The sequence below is a fragment of the Dipodomys merriami genome, unplaced genomic scaffold, assembly GCF_024711535.1.
Source record: "Dipodomys merriami isolate MVZ:Mamm:240054 unplaced genomic scaffold, mDipMer1.0.p SCAF_7, whole genome shotgun sequence".
Taxonomy (NCBI): Eukaryota; Metazoa; Chordata; class Mammalia; order Rodentia; family Heteromyidae; genus Dipodomys; species Dipodomys merriami.
In genome coordinates, this window is record NW_027206290.1 from 66,746,312 (window position 1) to 66,757,394 (window position 11,083).

Here is an 11,083-nt window from a genome sequence, read left to right on the forward strand (position 1 = left end):
TAGCTAGGATTACAGGCGTGAGCCACCAGCGCCCGGCTTCTGTGAGACTCTTATATCCAATTAACCAGAAAAAGTCAGGCTGGAGATTTATATAAAGGGCAGAGCACCAGCCTAGTGAGCAAGCAAGCTGAGAAAGCTCAAACCCCTGAGTTCAAATCCAAGTAGTAGCGATAAAAATATCACTATAAAGTATATAGTAAGGCAGAGAGTGAGGAGGGGAGGTCTGTGTTACTTCATTACTTGCTTTCAATCTGCAAGCCAATACCTTTTTAATGCCCACTTTGGTGTCACCATTTCCTGTGGGATTTGTATGTCTGTATGTGTGCTGGTACTGAGACTTGAACTCAGGGCCTGGCACTCTTACTACAGTTCTTCACTCTTGGCTCACTGTAGATGAAGTTTATTTGTTACCATGGATGTCAAAAAACTAAGGAAACAATGATCAAATCAGGTCGTAGAGCAGTGATATAAAAAGCTGAGAATGAGACCTTGGTTCCTCCCATTGTGTCTCATGTATGTTTTGAAACATGTCTTATGTTCCTTCTCTGATCACAAGAAAGCCTCAGATACATATAAGAGAAAATAACTGGCTAGGATTCTCTAAAAGCATGATAAATAAGGATAAAGAGGCTGAGGAGTTGCTTCAGTTAGGAGGAAACAAAGACATGACAACAAAATGCAATATGGGATTCTGGATTGGATCTTGGAAAAGAAAAAGGACCTCAATGACGAGGCAAGGAAAATAAAAAATGGTCTATGGTTTTGTTGACAGTATTGTACCAATGTTGATTTCCTAACACCTGTGCTGTGATTCTCTAGATGCTAACAATTGGGAGAGTTGAAAGGCTTCAGGGGAACACTTTTTGTAACTTTTATACAAGTATAAAACTAGTTTATGAAAGATTAACAAAGTATAAAGGAAGCTGGGCACTGCTGGCTCACACCTATAATCCTAGCTACTTAGGAAGCTGAGATCTGAGGCTCGTGGTTCAAAGCCAGCCTGGGCTAGAAACCTCATAGGACTCTTATCTCCAATAAACTACTAAAAATAAAGCTGGAAGTGGCCCTATGGCTCAAGTAGTAAGCACACACCTTGAACAAAAGAACCTCAAGGACAGCACCCAGATCCAGAGTTCAAGCCCCAGCATGAGAGAAAAAAAATACTATAAAGGAAAAATGAAAGAGAAACAAGGTGTCTGGAAAGGTGGCTCAGTGGATTGCCTTGCATGGATGAGGCCCTGGGTTCGATTCCTCAGTACCACATAAGCAGAAAAAGCTGGAAGTGGTGCTGTGGCTCAAGTGGTAGAGCTCTAGCCTTGAGCTGAAGAGCTGAGGGACAGCACCCAGGCCCAGAGTTCAGGCCCCAGGACTGACAAAAAGAAAGAAGGAAAGAAAGAAAGAAAAAAAAGAAAGAAAGAAAGGAAGGAAGGAAGGAAGGAAGGAAGGAAGGAAGGAAGGAAGGAAGGAAAAAAAGAAAAAGAAAAAAGAAACAAGATTTCCTTGGTTGTTCTGTGGCTGTTGCTGGGTGCGTGATATGTGGAGTGCTAGTGTGTTGGGTCGGTCCGTTTAAGCACAGGCAGGTGTTCTGGTGGCTCTTTAAGGGTATAGCCTGGGCGGGGACAAAGTAGAGAGGGCAGGTGTCATGCCCACAGCCCAGCCTCCTCCCAGTGGTAGATTGTGAACCATCACAGTCTGGTGTCTGGGTGTCTGCTGAGCTCCTTCTCAGGAGTTATACTCCCCAGGTCATCAGGGGACTAGGGCTCTGTCTCCTGCCATCCTTCCATCTTCAGTGTCCAGCATGGCCTGCTGTTTGGGGTCTGCACTGCTATTGCTGCTGCTGTTGGGTAAGCATCTGTCTCCCACTTTTCCCCCACCTCTCTCTTTCTTGTTCCTCCCAAAAGGTAGGAGGGCAAGAGGGTGATCCAGGGAAAAGCTGTAATGCAGGAATGACCACTGCAAGAGGCCTGTATCCTGTGACCATGGACCTGACAGTCTACCCCCACAGCATTCACCTTGCACCCTATTTCCAGGCCCAACAGGGACCAGTGGAGTCATCTCCCTCCCAGTTCTCACCTTGATAGCTCTTTTCCCCAGGAACTTTTCCTCTCCTGTCTCCTCTCCTAACTTTTCCTTCCCTTTACTTTTCCTTCTCTTAGCTCCAGAGCTCCACTTCTAGTCTTCTGGGCATTGCTATGTCTAATTCACTGCTGGACATTTTCAGTGTCTGGCATCTGCTGTTCCACTTTCAGCACTGTCTTTTCTTTACTGTGGTCATCACAGGGAAGGGTCCATTTATGGGGTGAGGGTGAAGAATGGAATATGGTGAAAATTTAGGCAGAGATCTTGGAGCTCAGACACACTGCCTTGAGAGTGGAGAGGAGCTAAAAGTGCTTCTGTCAAGAGAGACCGGTAACCAAAGAGCAGGTGGGCCCGAGTACTTAGGTGACACTAGGTGCAGTTGTGTGGGATTGAGGTCTGGCAGTATTCCCAGCATGGCTGTGAGAGAAGAGCCTTCTAGAAGGAAAGGAAGGGAAGGGAGGGGAGAGAAGGGATGACTCTCCCATCTCCTGTCCCCTCCACTCATGCACTCCACTCGTCACAAGCCCCAAGCATAGGTCTACCCTTCCTACCATGCTTAGGGTACTGAAGCCACAGCCAATATCACTATGATCCAGGACCTAGAAAAAAGAGGAGTCCTGTTCTCAGTCCAGAAGCAGGAGACCTCCCATGCACAGACCCCCACACACCAAAATGGAGGAAGGGGCAGGATGGGCACTTATTCTCAGGCTGGGGTGCTGGTAAGTCTTACAGTCTCAGCAGGAGGCTGTGGGGAGGAAGAGGTAGGTTAGACTGGTTTGGGTGACCCAGGTCCTAGGAAGTCCTGATTCCAGATACCCTGGCTTGGCTGAATGTAGATGTAGCACGTGTAGATGTAGCATCTTGCCTTAGGTCTAGGATGTGTAATTCTACCTGGCCAGACATCCTCTTTGAGTGGTCACCGGCCACCCTTCATTAAACTAGTCACATACCTCCCTGGCCAGTGTCAGCCTCAGTCTTGGAAGGATGGAGAAACATATAAGCCCACCCAAAAGGATCTCCATGTAGGACAAGGAATAGGCCACACTCAGTCCCCCCCCCCCCCCACACACTTGGGTTTTGGACCACCCCCAACTTCCGAGGGCAGGGGTAGGGTGGATCGTGCCTGTGGGGTGCACTGAGATCTAACTGCACCTGCCTGCCCCTCCACCAGGGTCCGCGAGCTCCGCGGGACAGAACCACTGCTTGGACGCGGCCGAGGCGTGCACAGCAGACGCGCGGTGCCAGTGGCTGCGCACCGAGTACGTAACCCAATGCCTGGCTCGGTCTGCCTCCGGTGACTGTGACCTTGCCCGCTGCCACCGCGCCCTGCGCCGCTTCTTCTCCCGCGGGCCGCCCGCGCTCACCCACGCGCTGCTCTTCTGCCAGTGCACTGGCATCGAGTGCGCCGAGCGCCGGCGTCAGACCTTCGTGCCAGCCTGTGCCTTCGTCGGGTCCAACCCATCGCCGCCCTCCTGCCTGGAGATCTTGGAGGCCTGCGAACTCAGCCCAGTCTGCAGGTGCGCGGGGGCGGGGCCTGTGAGGGCGGAGCCTGGGGCGGGGCTCCTGGGGCTAGTCGGTGCGGCTATAGGGACGGAAGACGGGGGCGGGGCTGCCGGGGGCGGGGCTGCCGGGGGCGGGGCTCCCGGCGGGGCGGGGCTCCCGGCGGGGCGGGGCTCCCGGCGGGGCGGGGCTCCCGGCGGGGCGGGGCTCCCGGCGGGGCGGGGCTCCCGGCGGGGCGGGGTCACTGCTCACCCTCTCGGGTCCCTGGTGCAGACCTCGCCTCCTGGCCTTCCAAGCCTCCTGCGCCCCAGCTCCAGATGTCTGCCTGCGAGGTCAGGGTCCCCGCTGTCTGCGCGCCTACGCAGGCCTCATGGGTACGCACCGCTGAGATCTGAGGGCGGACGGGGGCGGGGAGGGGAGGGTCTCCAGGAGCTGCTTCTGCCAGCTTGGGCTGATCACCCCGCCACCGGGGTCCCTTCCTGCAGGCACCGCCGTCACCCCAAACTACGTGGACAACGCGAGCGCGCGCGTGGCCCCCTGGTGCGACTGTGGAGTCAGTGGGAACAGGCGCGAAGAGTGCGAAAGTTTCCGGGGACTCTTTACAAGGAACCACTGCTTGGGTGAGGGACCCCGGTAGGAGAGGGACGGGAGCCACTTCCAGGCCCTCTAGCAAACGAGGAGCCCATTTTAGAGGGGGAGGAAATCGGGTTCTTTGATGAAGCCTCGAAGCTCTCGTCCTCTGCAGTCGTCCCCCAGTCGTCTCTGGGGGAAACTGCTTCAGATCAGGTCATAGACCCTAAGGAGAATCTTACAGGTATTAAGGCCAGTACTCCCCCTTCAGTACTGGGGTTTTGAACTAAGCTTTTGGAGTTGGTGTTCTAGCACTTGAGCCACGCCTCTAAGTCCCACTTTTTCTAGTTAATCAGTTACTTCGCCTCTGAACTTTTTCACCCTGGCTGGCTTCGAACCGTGGGGTCATCAGGATCTCAGCTTCCTGAGTAGCTAGAACTCTTAAAACGGTAGCAACTAGCACCCAGAAAGGGCAATAACCGTTAAGACAACAGGGTGGGACAGTCAAGCTGGTGTTTCCCACACTTGTGAGCAGATCCCTTCCCCATCTCCCACCAAACCTCCCTCCCACAGGTGATCCTGGTCTTGCCTTTTGTCTTTTGAGATTGGAATAGCTAGCAGTCTGGATTTAGAGGGCTTCTGTTGAAGTTGTGATCTGCCTCTTACTAGCTGAGCATACACTAGAAACCTTTTCTGTGCTCAACTGTAAAATGGGGTGATAATTTTCACCCTGCCCTATGAGGATGGAGGACTTGTGGTTTTTGTTGTTGTTTTTGTCCATCATGGGGCTTGAACTCTGGGCCTGGGCACTATCCCTCAGCTCTTCAGCTCTAGGATAGTGTGCTACCACTTGAGCCACAGTGCCACTTCCCTATTCAGGTTTTGAGTTGCTCTTACCCCAATTGTCCTTGTTTGACATTGCTCCACACATACCTCTCATACCAGAAGTTCTTCCTTGCAGGTAGGGAGGGGGTCTCTCAATTTGTCCCCAAGGAACTGGGGATTCTAGGCTAGGATTTCCCAGCCAAGCCCTCTGTGGACTCATCCCTCTGTAGATGGTGCCATGCAAGCCTTTGACAGAGGGTGGCCCTCAATCCTGCAGGAGCAGCTGGACTCCCACCAGGATCCTGGGCACAGCCTCCTACAGGTAAGATACTGGGATGGGATGGGTGAGCTAGAAGTTCCTGCAGGCATGAGTCCCCTGGGAAGGAGTGCAGCAGAGGACAGCACACATTCCTGCTTTGAGTCTTCTCTCTGCTTCCACCCCTCAGATCTCCTCTGCTGACCAGTCCCTGGAAGGGAGCTCCTTGCTGGCCATTCTCTCTGTCCTGGCTCTCAAGCCCCTGCTTTGACTAGGACCACAGACCTGGGACAACACGTCTGACTACCCACCTTGCATAGTTTGCTGGATCACATCTCTGGCCTATTGCCCACTGCAAAGGAACTGGCTTGACCTTGCTGCCACTCTTTGTGGGTGTGGATATTGGTGTGCCTGTTCCCTGGAGTGTAAGCTGGAGGGCCTGATTGCAAAGCTTCTGGTTCCCCTATTCATGGGCATCTTGGTTGGATTAATCACAGAACTTGAGATCTAGAGGTCGAAATCGCCCAGCCAGAAACTCACTGAGTGCATCTGGACAGACCCATAGGCAAGACTCGCTCTAGCACTGCAGCCTTGCATGGCATCCTCCCAGTTAGGCATTACCAGTAATTCAATCCACCTGTGTCCCAGGACTTTCCATCGTGATACTCCACATTGATGGGCACCAGCTGGAGTGAATGTGGTTCCCATCCCTGCCATGCCCCCAGGAATACACTGGCTAAGGTCATCTTCCCAGAGGTTTACCCTCAGCATTAGTGTTGGCACACTGTACCAAATAAACCTACATGCACTGATACTGACTTTGCTTTCCTGTTGTCATTGGCCTGAGAGTCTGGAGACCAGTGTGGTCTGTGCTGGCCTATATGGCCTTGGGTAGCCTAGCAGCTTTCCAGTTCTTGTCTCATAGCTGTAGAATTGAATTAGCTCTTAAGTCTTAGTGGCAGGGATTTTCTTTGCTTTTTGTCCCTTCTTTCCTTCTCTGTTAGTTCTCAGATAAGGAAACTACATTTCCCAGCCTCCTTTGCAGCCAGAGGTGGCCAGCAGACACACACTAGGTAGTGTCTATGACCCAGTGAATGAATGAATGACTATATATATCTCCGGTCCTGGGACTTGAACTCGGCCTGAGCACTGTCTTTGAGCTCAAGCACTTTACCACTTGAGCCACAGCACCACTTCTGTTTTTTTTCTGTGATTACTTGGAGATAAAGAGTCTCACGAATTTTCCTGCCCAGACTGGCTTTGAACCACAATTCTCAGATCTCAGCCTCCTGAGTAGCTAGCATTACAGGTGTGAGTCACCAGTGCCCAGCTTATGGGCAATATTTAATTGCAGTTCTGGGATTAAGTGTGCAGCCTATGGTAGAAGGCTTGCTTAGCATATGTAAGACCCTAGGTTCCACCTTCTTCCAGCCCCACTAATTAAGTAACAAAATTTAAAAAATGGTCTGCAAAGGGATTTTGGGAGGCAGCCTTTGCTTGGAAAGCTTGGAGACTTTTGTCATCCTTACCAACAGGGCTGCCACTTCCCAGGTCAATTTGAAGCGAGGCAGGAGCTGTGAAGTGTGCTGTGGTGGAGACTGTTGGCGCTCTGCTCAGAGAGGCCCTGGGCCAGTACAACTGAATCATAGCTGCAATCTGGTGCTACTAAACCAGCTTAGCTGCCCTTTTCCTAGAGTCATTGGCCAGAAATGCATATTAGCTTATTCTCTGCTCCTGAGGTTATGGTGGCCAGGACTGACCAAGGCAGGGACACAAGAGCCTGGTCTGGCTGCTTCAAGGAATCACAATTACATTTTCCATTCAAGCCCCAAAGCCAGTAGAACAAGACTGAGGTTGCACTCTGACTGAGATCACCTCATAGCTCAGCCCTTGCTCCATCCTGCCTCCCTCTCGCCTCTCAGTTTCCTGAGAGCTAGCTCTCCAGTGAACCATGGTATGAGAATCCTGATCTAAGACACGAGGGTTAGGCACAAACCACACCAAAACTCAGGCCTTTGATTGTCCATGACCATTGCACCTCACACCAAACCCACAAATACCATTTGTTCACACTGTCAGCCAGTTCCCAACCAGTCAGTTCTCTCTTGATAATAACAAAACACATCAAACTGGCTTAAGAAAGCACCAGAGCAACTTGGGCTTCAGGCACAGCTGTCTCCAGGGATCCAAATGATGTTGCTCCTGCTGGTCTTTCCAGCAGTTTCTCTCAGTAGCCAGGCAGACCCTTGCTGAGGGGTGAGTAGGAAGTCACCAGTGTTCTATGTGAAGGACCTCTCCTTTTAATTAGTAAACTTAGTAGAGAAAGACTGCTCGTTCCCAGCTCACGGGCTGTCCTAGGCAGGATGCTGGTGGGCCTGGGGGAGTGGTATCATACCACAGGGTCACCTGGAATGGGAAGAGCCATTGGACAGAGGCTGAATTCAATCTCTTCTCAATTGATGAGAATCCTCTCTGCCATCTGCACCTGCATGGGAGTGGACACCTATGTGTGTGCTCTGGGGCAAGATGGGGAGGGTGGGGGAGAGGTAGTGATAGTACCATTCTGCCCTGCTCACTACAGCTACATGGTGAGCCAAGCACAGGATTGTGCCTGCTAAGTGACTTCCTTAGGTGAATGTTATAAACTTGGCTCCATTTTAACTCATAATCAGAGTGAAATGTAGACATCTTAACAGAGTGAAAGTAGAACTTCTGAACAGAAAAACAGGCAGACATTTTCCAAAAGATTGGGATGATGAAGTGAGAAGGTGGTAGTTGAAAATAATGAGAACCTGTCTGGTCTGTTGTCTGTCTGATCTCTCTACATTAATTTTGTGTGTGTAGGGTGAGGTGGGTGGAGGGGTGCTGCCCCTTAGTTTTTGCACTCAATACTAAGCTCTCCCATTTGAGTCACAGCTCCACTTGTGGCGTTTTGCTGGTTAATGGAGATATGAGTCTCATGGACTTCCCTTCCCAGATATCTTTTTTTTTTTTCTGTTGGTCGTGGGGCTTGAACTCTGGACCTGGGCGCTGTCCCTGAGCTCTTCAGTTCAAGGCAAGCACTCTGCCACTTGAGCTACAGCACCACTTCTGGTTTTCTGGTGGTTAATTGGAGAGAAGAGTCTCGTGGATTTTCCTTGCCTGGGCTGGCTTTGAACTGTGATCCTCAGATTGCAGACTCCTGAGTAGCTAGGATTACATACACGACCAGCATTGTTCTTTAAGGAGACATGTGAGTGTATGTCACAAGAGCCTACTTGGGAAAAGGCTGTGTAAGAATAGGCAGAGAGTGGAATGATGCAGCCACAAGCCAAGAGATATCAGGAGCCACTAGAATATGGAGGAGACAAGGCCTGAGTTCTTTCAGGGCTTTCAGAAGGAATGTGGCACTCCCAGCACCTCCATTCAGACTGGGCATCCAAAAATACTCCTATTTTTGGATAAACTTTGGATAGACTTCTATTAAGGCATCAAGGCCAGGGGTAATTTGTTACAGCAGTCCTAGGAAATCAGATTTGCCTATGTCTGTTAAGAGTTTGGTTTCTGTTACTTCTACCTAAAAAAGCTCTGGTTTATGTACAGGACTAAGTCTGGCCAAATATATTAAGACTAAGACCAGCTGTGGCCCCATGGCCATATCTGTGTCAGGTCCCATGTGTTTCCAAGGATCTGTCACCCTTGTACACACTCTGGGAGACTGACTGTAGTCCTGGCCCTGGATCTCTGGTTGCTGTTGTAAATATTGACTCCCCAGCTGGCCAGGTGGCTGGTACTGGGGCAGAGATGGAAAGGCAGATGCTAGAAGCATTCATGGATTTATTAGTGGAAACTTCATGGCTCATAAATGCCGCCCCCACCCCCCCGGCTTCAGCCCAACTAATTTTTGCAGGAAATGTGGACAGTGGGGAGTGAAATTTCCAAAAAGCCAGCAGCTGTACAGAACTTCAGAGCAATCCCAGCAGATGGCTAGTGAGCCTTAGTTTGCTCATGAAAGGAGGTAGGGACACGGTCCCGTCTTGCCAGCCTGTAAAGTTCTGGGCCCAGGGCAATCTTATAAAGCTGCTCTGCAAGGGACATGTCTCTGCACACCTAAGGGAGCCTCCAGGAGCTGAGCATAGCGGCACATGCCTGTGATCCCAGCACTTGGGAGACTGAGGCAAGAATTCCCAAGCCAGCATGAGTTACATAGTGAAACCTTGTTTCAAAAAAACAAAAAAAGAAAAAAGAAAAGTGGAGCCAGTGTAGCTACAATGGTAAATGCCTACCTAGCATGCTCAAGGTCCTGTGTCTAAACCCTAGTGCCACCAAGAAGAAACAAAATATTAACCTCTCAAAAATGAAAAGACAAAAACAAATAACAAAGCACCTTCAGATCAGGGTAGAAGATGCAGAGGAAAAAAAAACAACTAAAGTGAGTGCTCACACAGGAGAAGAAAATTCACAAATGGTTAAGAGACAAGAATTAAATAAGAAGGCTTAGCTTACAAGTGAGTGCTAGCAATCTAGATTGCTGGGTTTATCATTCAGTGTAGAACATTTGCTTGGCATGTACAAGACCCTGGATTTGAACCCCAACAGTATAAAAATATAAATATTAAAAAGTAAACAAATGAACTGGGTACCAGTGGCTCACTCCTGTAAATCCTAGCTACTCATAATCTCAGATCAGAGCCTCATGGTTGGAAGCCAGCCTAGGCATAAACATTCATGGGACTCCATCTCCAAAATAACCAGCAAAAAGGCTGAGCTGGAGGTATGGTTCAAGTGTAGTACACCAGCTAAGCAAGCAAACTGAATACAAGGTCCTGAGTTTAAGACACTGTATCAGCACACATACACCCATCTGGTAGCAGGGCTGTTTAAGCTACTCTACCAGCACACATACACACACACACACACACACACACACACACACACACACACACACACACACACTCATACCCTTTGATAACAGAGCTGAGCTGTACTATGTTCAGTATATTTCATACAGTTTTGAATCAAAATCATCTGATCTAATCAATAATCATTTTTTCTTTTGCCAGTAATGGGACTTGAACTCTGGGCCTGGGCACTGTCCCTGAGCTCCTCAGCTCACAAGTGCTCTACCATTTGAGCCACAGTGCCACTTCTACTTTTCTGGTGGTTAACTGGAGAGACGAGTCTCACAGACTTTCCTTGCCTGGGCTTGTTTTGAACCGTGATCCTCAGATCTCAGCCTCCTGAGTAGCCAGGATTATAGGCGTGAACCACCGTCACCGGTCCTCACTAATCATCTTCTTGGGCTGGAGTCTTAAGAGAGCTTGGAAGGATCTAAGCTATGGTAAACAAAACAAACTGCTTTTCTGAAAAAAAAAAAAACAAACTTTTGTCTATTAAGCCATTTTTCAAATACTGTGTTTAAACAGAACTAGGTTATATATTAAAATAATTAGAATGAAAAATATTTCATCTCACAAGTATCATGTAAGACATTTGAAAGCTGGGTGGGATGTACCCATTACAAGATGTCTACCTTCAAGACATTGCAAATGGAGCAACAGTGATAGCGGCACTGAGGTGGCATTGTGCTTGGTGGGTCCAGACACTGACAAGGCAGCCAGGATGGCTGGAACTAAGTGGGCAGAACAGCAGCAGCAAAGGGCAGGGCTAGGTAATGTAAGGAATGGTTATCAACAGGTGTATTACTGCCCTCTATGGTGCATTCTGGAATTAAGTGGCAATTGTGACTTGCACAGGTGCAAGATAGTCTGGGCAGTTTTATACCTTCACCTTCATGACTGCTAAGTTCTTCCTTGGAGGAAGTGTGAAACATTGGCAATTTTTTCTTTTGGCAGTACTGGGGTTTGAATTCAG

The 11,083-nt window shown here is 49.6% G+C and overlaps 1 protein-coding gene across 1 annotated transcript; it reads left to right on the forward strand.

Moving 5' to 3' along the window:
- Positions 1-1,798: 1,798 nt before the first annotated feature.
- Positions 1,799-6,043, forward strand: Gfra4 (GDNF family receptor alpha 4). Its single transcript, XM_070007743.1, has 6 exons — positions 1,799-1,844; positions 3,251-3,596; positions 3,853-3,953; positions 4,065-4,199; positions 5,205-5,296; positions 5,421-6,043. The coding sequence occupies exons 1-6, from the start codon at positions 1,799-1,801 to the stop codon at positions 5,499-5,501; spliced, it is 801 nt and encodes a 266-aa protein (XP_069863844.1). The 3' UTR covers positions 5,502-6,043.
- Positions 6,044-11,083: the final 5,040 nt, after the last annotated feature.

What these genes read in the sequence shown, in the direction of transcription:
- Gfra4 (XM_070007743.1), top strand. Translation starts at nt 1,799, where the DNA reads ATGGCCTGCTGTTTGGGGTCTGCACTGCTATTGCTGCTGCTGTTGG. An exon ending in GCTATTGCTGCTGCTGTTGG is followed by an intron (nt 1,845 to 3,250) that starts GTAAGCATCTGT and finishes CCCCTCCACCAG; the next exon opens with GGTCCGCGAGCTCCGCGGGA. An exon ending in GAACTCAGCCCAGTCTGCAG is followed by an intron (nt 3,597 to 3,852) that starts GTGCGCGGGGGC and finishes TCCCTGGTGCAG; the next exon opens with ACCTCGCCTCCTGGCCTTCC.